Below are 18,427 nucleotides of genomic sequence, written 5' to 3' on the forward strand. Positions count from 1 at the left end.
GGGTTTACAATCAAATTGCCCAGCTCAGCGAACAAACCAACGACCATCTATACTACCTGAGCTACCAACATTCTACTCTATAGCATGCAATACCTCTGCTCGCGCCCTGCAAAATAATGCTACGTGTCGTGAATAAGCCTGTTAGTGAACCTAACAAAATGTTATACAAACCTCAGAAGAATCGGATGTTCCGCCACAACATTTAGACAAAGAAACTGTACTGAGCAACAATCAAGCCAGTGCACTCTCTGAGTCGGCTACATCCAGGACTGTGGTATATTGAAAGAATCACTTCACAGGTTCTTCAGGCTAGACGCTGTTTGTTCGAAATTTCTTCGATTGGATTAGGGAGGAAACAAGGTCCTCATCAAAATTACCTCTCTGGGTTAACACACATATAGGTCAAGTAAATTGTTCATCTTGTACAGGCAGAAACGACCCAAAACAGGGGATGTGTTGCCATAACAAAATTGCAATACAACAAATACAAATCTTTCAAGACTCAAACAAGTGGCTGAAATCATTCACCAGTTATCAGGATTTCACTGCCGCTTATAAGAATTTTTTTAATCAGCTAGGTAAAACGAATCCGAAAGCATCTGGCTATTTTAGAAGCTCACGTGAATACACAAAGTAGGACAGTTCTGAGATTTCTCCGCTATTTTTATCGTCACGGTGTGCATACGTCACCGGAAGAATGCCACGATCCAGTACCCTACATTTTTAACTAATTAGTGCACACTCGTATCAGTTATCCAGCCAACATGACTTGTGTGCGTCAACAGAGCCCACGAAACTGAAGAAATTTGAAGCTGCTGAAGTGAATCAAATGTAATCGAAGTTTATTTTGGCCCTGTCATGTTTTTTCTATAAAAACAGGAATACCATCAACAGTGTGACTCAGTTCTGGTCGGGCGCCACCGTCGATCAGTAGTGGGTTGCGCGTTACGACAAACGTAGATCAGACTGGTCAAAGTAGCTTTTTCACTGACGTGTTGATGGCGTGGAAAAAATCAACGCAGGTTCTACAATTGATGTACATTTATAGCCAGTTGAACGGCTAGATAGTTACCCAACCTTGATGAAACTAATCCATCAGCTGTCTTTGGTCCAGCGACAAGTTAGGCCATGACTAGTTGCTGTGTAGCAGTGTCTTCAATGTCTTCTCTAGTGTCCACTGTAAATCGTCGCAGGGTTCAGCTGAAATTTTTACTGAGCGATGGACAGACTGAGAGAGGAAATCTACAAGCTGGAAGCAACAGCCCAAAGTACTGCAGTGTGAATCCGAAGACGACGGTATACAGAGTATAAATATGGTTCGGTATTGGCGCGGATATAAAATGGTCATGTGCTGAGGGAGACAGCATGAAGCGATGACGCTGGGTATGCAACCGGTACCTGCGATCTATTTGTAGAATAGTTCAGCTATAGAACCCTTTCGGTGCCCAGCTGTCATCCAACCAAACGAAGCCCGAGGTTGCTCAAGCCTAGACAGGAGTAGTCAAGATGCAGAGGTCGGATCCGAAACACGGACCTTCCTGTCAGTAAGTTCGCGCCACTGAGCCATCTCGAGTCATATCTTATCCACTGATGGAGCCCATCCAGGGGAACCCACCTGAGGATTATGCAGCCTCAAATTCGACCGAGTTTGTCAGTTATGGTTTTCAGCTTCGTTACCAAGGATAAATTCCTCCAGTCTGTTTCCATCTTGTGCGTTATCAGGCGAAAAGAGCTCAGTAAAGAAGACAAGTGTCTAGAATTCTAAGAACACAGCCAAGTCAGCGTATCCACAAAACCACTCGTTGTAGTTTGGCAATATCATTTCGGTGTCTTCGACGGAAGCGTGTTGTGCTTCGGATACAAAGAAGGTTAAGTGTGCTGCAGATGATCAGGTTTCCAAACAATCTAACGAACATAACGGTATGTTCAGACGACGAGGATATTAGCGTGACAAACACTATAGCCACTCCAGGAAAATCATACAGCCTCATAGCACTCCAAAAAAGTCGTTCAGCTGTAACAACCTTCCGGTGCCTAGCTGATACGCCACCCGAAGGAATCACGAAGGCTGAAATACTGCCAGGTTGCTCAAGCCTAGACAGGGGAAGTTGAGATGCAGAGGTCGGGCTCGAACCAGGGATCTTCCGGTCGATAAATTCGCGCTCTAGAGCACTTGAGCACCTCGCCCTCGCACTCCAAAGGCAAGTCGGGAATCAGGAATAAGTTGCGCCAACCAAATATCCAACCACACTATGTTTCGCAACACCGCTACAAGCTCCAGCAACCGACCACCGCTGGCCTCATTGAGTCCCGTGCAGCATCTGAATACATCAACAGTCTGCCTTATAAATTGATAGCGCGCCAGATAACCTGGTGAATATTATTGCAGCCTACTCCTGGGGCACAAGATGCATTACCAAAGTCTATGGAGAAGAGACTATGATTTTTTAACTCCGGCGTTCGGTGAGGCTATATGCTTTCATTTCTCACTTCTTTCCCTTCTAAACTTTTCGATTGATCGGGTAATGAATCATTCGCTCAGCAACTTGTCTGAGGTACCGATAAACTCTATCACTTGGACCACGGATCTTGACCACAGTGAGGACTTCAAAGTCCTTAGCAAGGACCACAAGGAAATGCACCCTATCCTTGATCACATCGGGCGTTACACTTGGCTAGTTAGACTAAAGATGAATTCTGGGGACATCAAGTTCTTCACAAGTATTGATTTCGATCCGGACAGATCGATACCAACCGACAGACCACAAATCTAGCTGATTCCTTCCCGTATTTTTGCCTCATCATCCTTCCAAATGGCCAAGCACAGAGGAAAATGGGTTGTTGCATCGGCAACGCCAGGATGGCCTTCACAGAGCTTCACGTTGCCGTTCGGAGACGCTCGAAAGTCAACCTTCGAACAAGGCTTCGTGTACAATGCGTACGTCCGAGCCGTACCAAAGCAAACCTGTGTGACCTGGCCTCTCCGAAATGATGACCGCGAAATCCAAATCTTTGATCAGTGCTACTTAAGGAGAGTACTGAAGGCAAGTTAGAACCAAAGTATCCAACGCTGGTGTCATGGAGCGCGGTTATTATGTTGTACGTCTCTCCAAGTTGGTCCGGCGACCCCAACGACGGTTTGGACATGTACTTCGAAAAACCATTGTCCAAAACTGCCATCGACACATCGACATTGCCCCGCTCTGAATGACGCTGTCGTACCCGATGACAATGGACAACCTCGTTCCCAAAAGTTAAGGCCGATGTTGAACTACTGGGTTTGTATGTGATCTACAGCATCAAGCAAAGGAACAGAGACTGGTGGCGCTGTCCTCAGATCATATTGTTAGTCAGAATGGGTGGGGGACGGCGATTCGGGATAGTCTTGAAGACGAGTCATCTTTATCCAGGAGAGTTGCGAAGAAAGGTACAGTGAGCAATCTAACAATCCGGAGCATACTACAGCATTGCAAACACCAGGCTTGATGGATAAGCTGATTTACCGTAACAAATGACTACAGTCGTTCAGCTGTAACACTTTCGGCGCATAGCTGCCGTTCCACCAGAAGAAAGCACGAGGGCTTTGATAAAACCAGGTTGCCCAAGCGCAGACAGCAGTCGAGATTCAGAAGCTGGTTTCGAACCATGGATCTTCCTGTCAGTAAGTATTAACCACTGATCTATCTTGATCTAGGTGTCACAGATACCTTGGTTGGCGAAATTTGTTCCCGTCTGGCCAAATCGTAAAAAGATTCCGTCTATGTCGCGGGCTACCAGGGACTGACGAATCAAGCCTTTCATATTCGTGCACTGAGTTCAGCAGGCACACTACCGTCGGAGATGATACAATTACCGAGGTACGTAAGACACCCTAAAACCTCTGGTGCTTCTCCGCGAGTTGCAAAGATGTTCCGAAACTGAATTGTTTGAGGAAAGATTCCGCCCTCCGTAGGTAGGAAGGACATGCCGAAAAATAGCAATATGGTTGATGGTTTGACCCTCGGTAGTCGTGCTTCGTTTTCGACGTCAATGATTAGGAAAATGTCACCTGTAGTCATTTCTAGCGTCTTTCACTACGTTTATCTCCTCAGCCTTCTGGACCCAACCAGCTTCTCGACCTATTTTTCCTGGCGCGGTATGATGAGTTCGATTGGACTGTGATTGCAACAGAAAGAAATCTGTCCCAGGGCCTCCGGCAAAACCACAGACCTATCAAAGGTTAAATGTATCGAAGACGAAGGCTGGGTTACACCGCAGACAACAGTTTCGAAATAATGCATAGCTTCGACGTCTCGCCAGCAACCTTTTCGATGAATCGACGGACAAAAGCCAGGAGAAGCTTCACACCAACTGTTTGTAGAAGTCACGTCTAGCAAACATACAACACGACCTTTACTGTAACCTGGTACACACTACTTCTGAGATCCAGTGATATGCCTTTTTGATGCCACAAGTGATGTTAACTGGTAAACTCGCTTAGGGCCTGAGATTCATGCACTGATTTGATCAGACACACTACAACCAGAGCTAATACAACTATCACGGCATGTGGAATTATCCACAAACCCCAGTGCTTCTCCTTGAATTGCAAGAAGCATGTTCAGAAACCGTACGTCTTGAAGCGTACTGTAGGTACCAAGTGCATACCGAAAGATGGTATAATGGTCAGTTTATTCAACAGTGTTCGTGCTTAATCTTCGTTTACCAAGATGAAGACGATGTCGTCCGCATTGTCCAGACGACAGGGTTCTCATCGGCAATGAGTTAAAAACCTCCAATGTTTGTCTCAGTACTTTGACCACGAAGGTGGACAGAAAAACGGAGAAAATTCTTGGTGGACACCACTTACTGTGCGCCCGGAATTATGTGAATATAAGGACCAGATTATGTCCATCAACTTTTGGAAATATCCCTGTTGAAAGTGTAGCGAGTACTGACCAATCTAAAGAATCGAACACACCTTGAGGTTAGGATACACCAAGGTTGTGGGTCAGCTAGACATATGGTTAAAACCCTACATCCTCCCAAGGCCTTGTGAGCCAGGTTTTGAGACAAACATTCAAGGTTGGGTACCTCAACTAAACCTCCTTCTTCTTGGGCAACCGCGGAATAGAACTCGTTGCTCACTGGTCCTCCTACACAGCCCCCACACCGTGCGATTGTCTGCCTCAATTAACATCAATGCACCTGGCCCGGTTTGACTGCATCTCGCACCACTCAAAGGTGGTGAGGCCCTAAAGAACAGTCCAACAACCACAATGCAGAAGATTTGGAACGAAAAGAAAGTACCAGTCAAAGGAGCTTCTCTATCGTCATGCCGCTTTCCACGAAGGGTACAAGAACGTCATACGAAGAGTCAGATGAGGCAGCCGACATTGCAGCAATATAAGTTCCGGGGGACTAAGTGGAGATGGGACTAATACTCAAACAGAGAAGGACAGGGCAGTTTTGCCAACCTCCGACCCTTAAGGCGTCGACGTGACGTCAGGTTGTCTGTCAACAGCAGAGTTTACGCTGCGGGAATGTGATCCATACTGCTTTATGGATCAGAAACATGGCCTCTGCACGCAAAGGACATACGAAAGCTGTCAGTGCTTGACCATCGGCGTCTCCGAAGCATTGGTAGGGTCTAGTGGGAACGTCGGATTAGCAATGCTGAGGGAAGCCAGGTCATTTAATGCACTTTCCTACGATATATGAATTACTCACGCTTCATAGGTTACGCTGCTTAGATGTACTCCGCATTCCACGTGGCCGTCTGCCTCGCACAGCTCTATACCGATTGGGAGCGCCAAGAGGTGTACCGTGTATGACTTCGCAACGGAGTATGTGAACACTAACCAGCACACTGAGTCGGGTGGACAACTGCCGCCTCTCCGGATGATTAAGGATACTGGCAAAAATGCCAGTCATTGGCGCTGTGCATCAAAGCTATTGCCTTCAATGCGTAGCTACCCAGTTCTCGAACTAACTGAATACGTCATCACCCCAAATAGTTGGCTGTATCCTCAAGCTTTCTCACTTTCCGATGATCGGAAATATAGCACCCGAAACCAATGTATCCACGGTACATGGTTCATAGCTGGTAAACTGAAATTAGTGACGCACACAGAATCTCACAGTCATAATCAGCACGCATAGGAAGGGATGACAAGTAAAATTGCCAGGAATGGCAAGGTCTGACGGCTCGCTAATCACAGACGGTTAATAGTTCAATTCAATTGTTTTCAGCTTTCAAATCGTATACCGATGGTCAACGGTTCCAGCTATTACCGTTTCGTCCACTGAGTATTAGAATGAAAAATGAGCCCCACGTTGGGGGGCGGCGGCTCAAAGAGCTCACTGATGTCAAATGATTGATTCTCTGGTATGGCAGTGGGCTACAGCCGCATAGTGAAGACGAGTTTTGCTACGGTTGCATCACAAAGCCATAGCTGTCAGGGTCACTGGTTTGCTTCATCCCGTGGCCCCAAACCGGGAGATAGCAGTCAGCCAACCCAGTTGACTGGCAACGGCTTCCACGCCTTCCTGCCAAGTAATGAACTGGCCACCTCTATGCCGTCTGCATCTGGCACAAGGCTGAGCGGGGAGGGTTCTACAAGGCAAGCGGCCCTCTGGCAAACAAAGTGCATGCTATACATAGGGTAACCGGTGGAGTGAGACCAGCTGATCTGTCGGAAAATAAACTATTCAATAAACCACTAGGCGTACAGCAGCACTACTGAATTGATGTTCTCACCAAACCTTCGCACAGAGCCATCGAAATCCACATGTAGGCAGCGGCCACACACCTGATCCATGAAGTAGGTCACATCGAACCGCGGCATGATACACCTTACCCTTGACAGTCATGGTGACACAAAATCAGCGCCATAATTGTCGGACTTCGAAAAACGCTGCCCTGACCTTCCCGATTGAAGAAGTGACTTCGTTTTCTGCCGGTCTTCCCGGAAGTATACAGCTGTCCAGATGGAATAGCTTATTTAACAGACCGATTCATTCAACTGCAAGTATGAGACCTTGGCTTGATTCCACTTAATCTTGCAGCAGCATTCACATTTTACAGATTCGAAGCATACACCTAATTATGCAGCACAATTATTACGATTATTTGAAACTTTCGAGTTCCAAAGGGTTTGATCCGAGAAAATCAATATTGCCGGAGTACTCAAAACCCGTGAGCAAACGCCCCGGGAGTATTTGGATCCTCGATTTTTTAGACAAGTAAAGACCCAAGAGGCGCATCGATTGTGGGGTTAAAGAGGAAGTACAACAGGTGATTCCCCTTCCTAACACACCTAGATGTAGTGATGTTGGAGTGATCTTGCGAGCACGTATGCATTGACGGTAGGTGACATATGCGGCTTTCATGAGTCAAGAGGGGTAAGAGTCATGAGTTTTGAGGTAGAGTCAAGGGGGCGAGAAGGCTCAGTGGTTAGAGCACGAATTTACTGACCGAAAGATCTGTGGTCCGAACCCGACCTCTGCATGCATTCGGGTGGCATGGCAGCTGGGTACCAAAAGGGTGTTATAGCTGAACGATTCATGAGTAAAGATCTTGAAAGGGAAGCCCTTCAATGCCAGACGCTGCCAGTTTTTTTTATGGTAAACGGAGTCGAAAATGGACCTGGGATCAAGGATGATCATTTTTGTCCATCGTAAGGAGAGATGCAGTCCCAAAACTTTACGCACAATGAAGAGTTGACTGATGAGCGCTTCATTAAGGAGGAACTCATCTTGATGCTCGCGAATCCTACTATCCTAATGATGGGTCAACTTTCGTAGGATAATACCGGACAGCACCTTGAAAGCTGTAGCAATAAACCTATGTCTTGGTAGTTCTCGCGCGGTGCCTTTTTTGAATGCAGGAATCACCACCGAAGCGCCTCATTCTGTCACTATATTTACGCATTCCAGATAGTTTGAAGTAAAGTCGTTAGAATAGCCACGAGATATTCAAACTTCTTTGAACAGTGCAGGATTAAAAGCATCTGGACTAAGCGCAACGACGCGCTGAAGCGATGACACTGTTAGTTGGTCAGGTGGTCGTTGATCTGTTCACTGGGCTTGGCAACTGGCTTGCGAGATTTTCGTCACAAAATGAGGGGACATATCATCGACACGTCAACCCACTTGGTGATTTACAAGCTTATAGCCAAACTCGGCGAACAGATCACCAGCAACCTGATCAACCAAACACAAAAGCATCCGAGCTGGAAATACCACGTACATTTCTAGCAATGAGACCACCTGGTGCTGACGTCCCACTCATCATCATTCACAGTAATAGGAGGACCCTGGCGACTCATTGACGTACAACCATATCAATTTACTGAGACAGAGTCCTGCAGTAGAGGAAGAAATGGATTAGAGAAGAGGACCTTGGGCTGGTCTGACACAAATATCCGTAGAAGCAACATCTCCAAAACTCTATCAGACAATCTGGATGGAAACTGATTGCACGGACGCTACTGACACAATTATTCACCATATCATTTACCTTTTGTTCGTTCGGTGCCTGGCTGCCATGTCACCAGAAGGAAGCAAGGGGGCTGAGATACTGCCAGGTTGCCCAAGCTTAGACAGGGGAAGTCAAGAGACAGGGATCGGGTTCGAACAACTGACCTTCCGGTCAGTAGATTCGCACTCTAACTACTTGAGCCATCTCGTCCCCGTCCATAAGTTAGCGCCATAACGACTCAGCTATCTCGAGCTACCTGGAGAGTTTGTCCATTGGGGTGTGCGAGCGACCACAAGCAGACAGCATCAAAGGCTGTGAGGATGGCTTCTTTTTGCAATCTCCATCATAAGCACCATTGTTTCCGCCGAGTTCCGGAAGCTTCTCAGTCAAGCCAACTCGGTAATGTTGGGCTACCAAAACGCTTTTAATTGGTGAACTGAATGACCATGCATCAACCGCCCTGTCCCAAAGAGGAAGCTAATAGACACGCGCACCTGCACAATACCATGATCGGAGTTATGTGTTTGTCTTCTCTCACGTGATCAAGCTGGGTCAACGGCTGGTTTGTAGTTGGTGGCCTCTAAGTCACCAGAATGAACGCACGTGCCGAAGTTTTGTACTTGCTTGAAGTAAATTACTTTGAGCACATAAATGAAGGGACCACTCAATATCATCAATGCGGTGAGCATCAATCCCGAATCAACTGTCAAGATGGGCTCCCTCATGATATAGTCGACCGAAATGTGCATTCGTATAACAGAATCACGAGATTTGTATTTCCTGCTAACTGAAGCAGCCGTGACAAATCTCAATAGAAACTGTCATTCTCAGACTCGGATATGTCGTCCACCAGAGCATGTGCTGACGCAACAAACCGAGCTGAGGTGCATTAATCTTGATGGAACCACTTAACCTAACTGGGCAAAGGCGACCACTAAATGGGTTCCAGTCAGTAAAGAATATTCAGCTAAGCAGAACTTGCACACCGTGGATAACACGAGCTTTTGCAATGAGACCACTACACACTCGAGAAATTACGAAGAATCTGGATTCGTCCCGAACGGTTTGGGACCATGAGGGTTCCAAATAGGTGGCTGAAATCTAGATAATTCAGGACTTGGATGATAGAGTAGGAAACTAAACGACATGGAGAACAAAGAAGTAAAACGTACCGATCGCTCTCGTCCGCCGCTTTGCTGGCTTCTTCTAATTTCTGTGTAGCCTCGGAAAGTCGGGTTTCGGTAGATTCAAGCTCATCCTCCAGCTGGCGGATTCGTTTTTGTAGAGCAGCAACCTCAGCCTCTGCCTAAAAGCAGAATGGGTTTAATAAATAAACTCGGCGACAAAAAATATCAAGCAGGATCATCAGTATAGTGACAAGCATACATACTTTAGAGTGCCTTTCTGTTTCGTCTTCCAGCTGGCGGTTCCTGGCCGCAAGGTCCTTTTTCAAGCTGTCGACCAAGATTTTCATATTAACCATTTTCGTCTTCACCTCTGACACAACAGAATCCGCCATTATATGCCTAAAACTATCACCTCAACGGAAAATGTACCACAAACTTTAGACAGCAGAATGATCAAGGAGGAGGCCTACAGGATGCGCGTCCGGACAAAAAAAGCTTAGGTCGTCAAATGAAACTCAAGGTCAACTAACGATTAACGGTTTGACGCGATCCGTTAGCTTCCGCTGGATCCAGTGAGGCAGATAGCTTTCTGATAGCTTATGCTGGTTCCGAATATATGTGATTGTGTCAGAAAGCCCATAAAATTGATGGATTCAGCACAACGGCCGGAGTAGTTTGCCTGGTCATTCTCGTCAGTCCCGGATCCCCATATCTAGGTGGTTGCGTTGTGGTAATTTGGACCGCAACAAACTCCTATATTAAAAATTCAGGCGACCACGCTAGTGTCACGAATGGGTTCTCCTGGCTCCATAGCTCAAAAGTAAATAGAGGATAGCGTACAACCGCACTCTTTAGCCCAGCTCTCGAAGGCCAAGACAGAGTCTGGGTGCTTCAGCGGGGGCTGAAGTGGATAACGCGGACACAGCAGTGGGAAATGAGAAACCAAATAGAAGATTCAGCAGAAAAAATCTCGGCATCGCAGGTACAGATAGGACGTTACAAAAGTAAATAGAGGATAGCGTACAACCGCACTCTTTAGCCCAGCTCTCGAAGGCCAAGACAGAGTCTGGGTGCTTCAGCGGGGGCTGAAGTGGATAACGCGGACACAGCAGTGGGAAATGAGAAACCAAATAGAAGATTCAGCAGAAAAAATCTTGGCATCGCAGGTACAGATAGGACGTTACCACTGGCCAATAACTCTGGAATGAAGAATTCACTCGGCCAGTATTGGATGCTCTCATACCCAGTGTAGGGTATCAGCATCTGGGGCCAGGCTTGGCAAATGAAGGTTCTCTGTCGTCGTTTTTTTATTACAAACGTCTCTGACAGAAACCCCGACCCTTTTATCAACAATTAGTGTTTGATTTCGGTGATCTTCGCTCTTCATCGTCATTCTTAATTTGGCAGTTCTTGTAGCCTGGTACATCAGTGTCCTTTAGTCCACATTGCGGTCGTCGGAACCAAGGGTTGATGGATGATATTTTTGCACATGGCGTTGACAAAATGGGGATATTGAGAGTGTACTGAATAATTCTGAACGCATGATTGGGCGAGACTCATAGCTGATGACATCCAATCGCAAACCGGTATACTTTACTCAAAAATAACACGGGCCATTTTTGCAGTAAGCAAGTCGTCCCAAAGTAGATGTGCTCGGAAAACCAAATAATGTTTGACCGACAAGTATGTCGATTCTTCAGGCTAACTAGGATAACCTTTCAGGTCATCCTAGAGCAATTGAAAGGGCAAGGTGTCTTAGCAAAGCTTCGAATGTCGCCATCCATGACCAGTGCGTTGTCCAAGTCGAGAAAACATCAACGCCCTTTCAATCCCTTCAGCAACGGGTTTCAAAGCGCATGACGGTAGCTGGTGCCTCAACGAAGGGTGGTGAGGTAGAAATTACAAGAATATTTTCTTTCAAGTGCTGTCCCACTCATTAAGAGGCTTAACCCAACCCAGGATCTCTCTGCCCTTTGTCAGCTTTCCAAGCTCACCCGTAATTGACTACAGCTACACCAGGAGCAGCCCTAACGCTTCACGACCTCCACACATCCAGAATAGTTCTGTTGGTCAAAGCCCGGTGGCCTTGCACCACAATATCCGCACAATGACCTGCCGTTTTGGTTGTGTTACGCGTTCTTCTCGTCCCGTTTTCAAATGGACCACAGAATCCGCTTTAGTGGCCCATGCAAGCCTCTCATTTGTTTCAGTTTTCCCGAAGAGGGTGCAAATGACATGGACGAAGAAGCTCATAATAGCTTTACGTTAACAACGGTCTCTACCGTACTCAAGCCCAGCACTTGCTGTTTAAATACTAACTAACCTGGCTAAACGATACAAGGACATCACTCCGAAGTTCCATCTTCACTGTACAGGGCCCTGAAACTGCGACCCCATAAACGAGGTTTCACGGGACCCCAACAGGGCAAAGAACAGTCAGATGCAAAGAGCGCTTCCATGCCATACGATCGTTTTCTATACAGTCCAACTACTTGCTTTAGAGCGGACATCCGCCGGCGGCCATAATTTTACCGCCAAGTCCTCATATTCCTCCATTCGAAACGCGGTTCTCCAGAACCTCTTCGTTATTCCGTTGTTCAATCACGACCGCCTGGAAGTCACGTAATGCACCCCCGGTTTTTCACCCTCACATCGCCTCATGAACTACTATGGGCAAACCGCCAGGTGAACAATCGCTGGTCGCTGGTATAATATATATATTATTCACGCTTGTTTCTTCATCATATTTGCCGAACTGAATGATCCCATGGCACTCACTTTCTGCAACTTGGATCAACCAGCCAAATAACCGCGTGTGTTAGACGTGAATGACTTCAAATTTATCCCTCGTGGCAATGATTGAACCCCTTTTGACCCTCCCCAAGACAAATAAGTGTTTCCACAAAAGTCTGTGTCCATTTTAACAACAACACCTCTATTTTACGTTCTCCATTAAGACTGCAAGAAAATGGTTGAATAGTAAAGTATATCTATCACCCCCTAATGGTACGACAATAGATCGTATGTCTCTGGGACATGGCCCTAGGGGCCTTCTGTTCCAGAATGGTGCTATCTTGGTGAGTGTCCCTCGCTCATGGTCCCAACGATTTCTAACGAAAGCCACACACGAGGTCAAAGTCATTGATCATGAAAAGACCTAACAGCATCATATAGGGACGCTTTGTTAACCTTCGAAACCCAGTGGGCCCACACAGAGACCTGTCCGTGCGACAGTCTCCCACGAACTTTGGTCAGTGTTTTGAGGTCCAAATGGCCCGATGACACTAAGTTGATAGTCGGAACATTTATGGTAGCCATTTCAATCAAATTGTAACGCACTTGCATTTCCCGCCAAATACCGTTTCCCTGCCACAGGCTTTGGTCGAGACCCTTATTCATCTCCCCATCCAGGTCTGAGAGCGTCTGTAATATCCCAGCAAACGTAAATCATGAATTGCACCCCTACCACTAATTTCATTCTGCATCAGCCGTTGGGTAGTGTCATCGGCCGGGTCGGCTTATTCGGTGTATAAAACAGGGCGGGTAAGCGAAAACAGGCCAACACTGACACGTTCTATCTTTCCCCCTCACATACTTCTCCCACCATCATACAATTAGCTCCCTTCTCGTAGGCTTATTTTTCGCGGCCGAAAACCCCTTTGTCTTGCGTCCGTTGTGGCAGCATGTGCATGTCAACCCGCAGTGACAACCTCAGGCTTCAACCTCAAACTTCAAGCTCCGACGCACAGTCCATCTGGCCGCTCCTATTGTTCGCATTCTGAAGCAAGTGGGAAAACAATATGCTCTTGATCTCACGGTGAGATCGCTTGATTTTGATGCTCGGTGTGTACCCGAAACATGAAATCAAGACCCACGACCAGTGGTGGGGCCAATCGCCTTATGTAATTCCACCAAATTCCAAGTGCTCACATCTGGCGATTCAGAAGCGGGTAGGTAGGATGTGTAGAAATCTGTGTCACATTAAGGCATAGGGCAAAATGATTTTTATTTCATTGCCTACTAGCTGATTTTCTCCCCTATGGGGAGCATCTAGTAGCATCTGTTAAGGAATCTCAAAAAATCGAAATTGTGGGCAGTGTATTTGCCCCTCTTGCTGCCCTGACAGCATAAAAGACAACTTGACTGCAGTTGTGAATGCCCTGTGGCGGGCAGCTATAATCCCTGGTGTCCTGGTGGCCGCGAGAGATCTGAACACACAAGTAAGACAGTCTAGACCATTTGAGACTCGGTTAGGTTATTATCTTGGAGTGGACTCGGTACGTGTAGAAAAGGGTGGAAGAGTACTTCAGACATGTGCTAACGAAAGGCCGTTTCTACGCAGTACGAACTCTCGAAGTAACCGAAGTCGCCTGGCCAAGTTCCGTCCTCCAACAGCGTGCCAAATACGAACTTAAACTGATCTAATCTAATCAGGTATCGATGGTGCGGAGAAACACACGTGCGGACTCCGAACGCACGTTCATTCAGAATCTTTTCTCACTTCGCTTCCATGGGCTGCGTACCGTAATGTCAAATTGTTTGTCAGGTAAAGTACTGGAGGCTTAGAAGTCAGACGGGTTTGTCAGAACCGTCTTATGAAGTCTCTAGAAACTGCACCACCACCAGACGTGAAATAATCCTGGAAAGATATCGCCATATCTCTGCACTGTGGAGCGGCGCCACCAGTTTACTCGAGAACTGGATGCCAAACGGAAGAGGCAGTGCTTGAATTTCGCAAAAGTGCCGTTGTCGGTCCCAGAATACCCCCCAGTCTGGAATGCCTAAAGATCATTCCAGTTGAGCTGTGCAACCGGCCACCGGGAATTGCTTGTGGGATAAAACATAGTAGATTAGTACGTTGTGAACATCTTGGTTAAAGAAGGACGTTTCGACCTGGTGGACGAATACTTCGGACAGCAATTCTCTTTTTCATGCAACGGACAATGTAGACCCTGGACGGTGAATATGGAATCTCCAGCGACCTTCGAGGTATATGACTGCATATGCTCGCTCCTGCACCACCGGGATGCTGAACCAGACGAACTCTTACACACACTGTTCAAAGTTGAGCTGAAGTTCACGGTCGGCGCCAGCTTGAACTGTGTGCCTGCATGTTGGGATAGGAGGGCGCTCAGTATTCGCACAATGGAATTGAAATTTCGAGAGTAATGGCGCTCCCCTGATGGAACAAAGCGATCGGGTCTTGAGTTAAGAGTACCATTTCAAACTTTTAAGTCCAATTCAGCCATCCCGGGGTCTCAGTAGTGCTTTAATTATTCCACGAGGCCTTTCACACAGAGACATGGTTGCCTCCGTGAACAACGTCATTTGGTGAGCTGCAGAAATATGAAGGTAGAGTGGGGCCGCTTTTGGTTTGAGTACATAGGCGACAAAAAGAAACATTCTTCTTTAGAAAGTTTTACTCCACTTGTAAAGGGTTTGCAGCTGAGAGCATTGTGCAGATAATGGGCACCATTCGTCAGACTGTCGCTCTGACAATCCACACCAGGCTACGTAACGGTTACGTCTGTGCTGAACGTACCCAATAAGAAAACAGTTGTGGGTAATCGGGGTGCGCACCCAAAGTTCCTGAAAGTGATTATACTCTGTTTCAGTGGTAACCTAGTCCAAACTTATTCAGTTTTCGATAGTGGTTCGGCGGCATCGTTCCACGCCAAGCATCACATTGACAGTCGAAACCTGTAGGAAAGTAATCCACTCAAGGTAAGTGCACGCACATTCATACGGTAGCACTTTTCTTTTTGTGAGCTGTCGGCTCGTAGAACCGCTTGCCCAAGAGTGTTCTCACAGCTATTTTTGTAAGACAATTAGAGGTTCTCTGTAGTACATATAACTGTGATTCTACCGGGCATCAATACTTTCTTTATGCTACAAAAACTGACAGGCATTTCGACACCTCACTTTTATTACTTAAATTTCGGATGAAGCATAGAAAAGCTGACAATAGACAACCACTGATCTCCTAGACCCGAAAGTTTTGGACCATTGCCCTGAATCCGTCTATCGTACACTGAACTCAGCTGGGTCAGCCTCAGTTTAAATTTATACAGTACGTGTAATTATAAGCTAGACATGCGGTGTGACCGACCCGCATACCGCAAACGTGACCACTGTGACACACAGGCGTTCACAAAAAATGTCAATAGCTAATTTCCCAAATGCCACTTTTAAGACACGTAATCTCAAAATCCCCAGGAAGCTGGTAGCCAACAACCGCCGGCCAAAGATTTCCCAATGTACTTGCACGTTTCTTGTCATCCTACAAACCAGGGTTAAGCACACTTAGTTGAACATGAAGCACGAGCCAATATTCGTTCAGAAGATGCAGAAGAATATCAAAACCAAGGGAAGTTTCGGGTAAAATTCAGCTGAGTTCCCTGTCAACACAAAGTTCATTTGCATCTAGTAGTCCACCGCTTTTTGAAAAATCACAAGCATTAGGTTTCGTGATTAGAGGGAACGATCAAGTGCACGCAGGATCCAGTAAGCAGCACGACAGGTGCAGTATTTGTTGTAGGATCTCCTCCCGAACGGTGCCCCAAAAATCGGTGCGGACATATCATTCTTAAAGGTTAGATAGAGACCGCTTGAAGACATACAAATTCGCGTGAACAGTCGGTATCTCCACCTGTTTGTATACTTCCCTAAAACACTTTATTCGACATGCTTTTGCATCTGAATGATGCATGTGAGCAACTACTTCACAGCTACGTGAAAAAACATGGTCCAGTTCTACGAACCTGCAGACTTCCAGTTGTACATACACTTGTTGAAATTCAGGACCTACCTATTTTGGATAGAATTTAAACCATCTACTGCGGTGTAACAAAAATCACTGCAGACAACACTAAATAACAGGAGGGAATTCCGCCAACTGGCTTCTCTATGATTCGTCATAAGCTGGTGCCAAACAGATATTTAGTACTTGTAAACTGCTCTTTTTCATGCTCAGTATCATCTTCTTTTTACCCGTCATTATCAGTCACATCGCTGTACAAAAGTTTGTTTTACTGAAATACAACCGCTACCGCCCGCTTGTTGGCTCCAACGTGACTTTGAGATTTTGGCTGAGTGACTGTTGTTGTGACCGCCAGTTGGCTCTAATTGACTGCTACTAACACTAAACGTGAACAAACATTTCAGCTACAAACACTGGACTAGTATATTCACACTTGTGGATTAATATTTCAATCACCGGAGATCTGGAATACCAGGAAGATAGAACTATTCTTGGTGTAGTGGTTCAACGGAATACGGAACTACGGAATCTCCTATTTTGAACTGTGAGTCAAGATTTACTTGGATTTTTCTCCTTGTGACTTTGTATCTGGCTTACATTAGTAATTTGTTCTGTTCACTAGAGACTCCATAGGGCCGTTAACCACTACAGATCTATCCTACATAGGCTGAGCGAGTGAACTAGACTGTCGACTCAGTTATCAACTCTGAAATGAGTAAGAACCAAACGAGTAGAGATACTTGTGCTAATGACCACAGACTGCGATCACATTTACTGAGTTAAATAAGATACCGACGCCAATACAACTCACTTCAGTCGCTCGTTTTTCCGTTTCCTCCAGCTTTTGGTTAGTTTCGGCTGACAGTGTTTGGGCGCTCTCTTTGTCAGTCTCCAACTGTTGGATTCTCTTCTGAACTTCTGCAATCTCTTCATCCTTAGTTTGCATTTCCAACTCCTTCTCGCGTAATTTGGCCTCAAGTTGGTCAGCCCTGTTTAAAAGGAAGGATTTTGCATAGATGCATTATTATTAGGTAAGGTAGATGAGATGGCGAGAGCCTTAGCGGTGCGAAATGAAACACCCGGTAGTAACACGATGTGCTGCCACGTGCTCTGACTGCCCAAGCCGAGATTGTCAGTAATTTGCTTATGTAATGCCACGCTGACAACCAGTGTCAGCATGGTGGTGAACCAGATCTCCGGTTTAAATCTGGATTTATTGTATTCAAAATATCCACGGGGGCACTCACACACATTCTGAGGAGAAGTTTTCAGCAACCTTATGAGTAGTCCATTACGAAAATGTATATGTATCGCGACATCTCGAATATCGTAGCGACTCAAACATGAGGCGGCCTGGTACAGCACATTCAGTTGCCGGGAGACATCTAAACCGAGAGATTCAGCTGGGTTCCAGGTGAGTCTCTCGAAAAACCAAATTAGTTTTCAAATGAGTGTATTTCGCTGACATTCTGAGGTTGTTTTTTTTCACTCGCTCAAGATAAAAAAGTAACATTTCAAAGCCTGGAACGAACTCAGTTGCCAGACGTTTTGGTTAAATGGCGATTGGTAGTCTCTCAATGGGACAATTCCCTTTCAAGCGGTGCCAGGATGAATCCTTGCAAAGGAAATGGGCAAACGAGCAATTTGGTTGTATTGGCATCTTTCACGCGGTTTTTTGAGTATGAGACAGATTTTCTAACTTGGCTGATTTTAATGTCCTGGCTGAACATCGCCACTGTATATCTGAGACAAACAAGTGCGACGTAACGAATGTATCAGCCTGTTACGCACATCACTACAAATGCTATCTATTTGGACAAAATCAAATAAGAATGAGATGAAATACACTCCCACCACTCCATAACCAGACAAATTAATGAAAGCAAGCTCCACGTTGTCCTGATCTCAAGGTCCAAAAACCTGTGATTCATATTGAAACTGTGTGCCAAATTACTTGCCAAAGTGGACCAAGTTCGATCATGAAATGTTTACTGATATGGTGACCAACGTTTTAACGCGATAGTCGACTAATTTATGTCTGTATTATACAGATGAAGGCATTAGGATCTCTATTGCGAC

The 18,427-nt window shown here is 46.0% G+C and overlaps 2 protein-coding genes across 2 annotated transcripts in view; one reads left to right on the top strand and one right to left on the bottom strand.

Annotated features, from left to right (window-relative positions):
• T265_02762 (hypothetical protein) overlaps nucleotides 1–18,427 on the bottom strand; it is a gene marked incomplete at both ends in the record, with an annotated part of 55,637 nt that overhangs the window by 19,393 nt on the left and 17,817 nt on the right. Inside the window, 2 exons of the mRNA XM_009167077.1 lie at nucleotides 9,634–9,767; nucleotides 17,160–17,337. Coding sequence (XP_009165341.1) covers nucleotides 9,634–9,767; nucleotides 17,160–17,337 — 312 coding nt within the window. The remainder of the gene's footprint in view (nucleotides 1–9,633; nucleotides 9,768–17,159; nucleotides 17,338–18,427) is intronic.
• Nucleotides 1–18,427, top strand: part of T265_02761 (hypothetical protein) — a gene marked incomplete at both ends in the record, with an annotated part of 86,409 nt that overhangs the window by 3,395 nt on the left and 64,587 nt on the right. The window contains one exon of the mRNA XM_009167076.1: nucleotides 13,715–13,865. Within this exon, the coding sequence (XP_009165340.1) occupies nucleotides 13,715–13,865 (151 nt within the window). The remainder of the gene's footprint in view (nucleotides 1–13,714; nucleotides 13,866–18,427) is intronic.

This window comes from Opisthorchis viverrini, assembly GCF_000715545.1.
Source record: "Opisthorchis viverrini unplaced genomic scaffold opera_v5_35, whole genome shotgun sequence".
NCBI classification, from domain to species: domain Eukaryota; kingdom Metazoa; phylum Platyhelminthes; class Trematoda; order Opisthorchiida; family Opisthorchiidae; genus Opisthorchis; species Opisthorchis viverrini.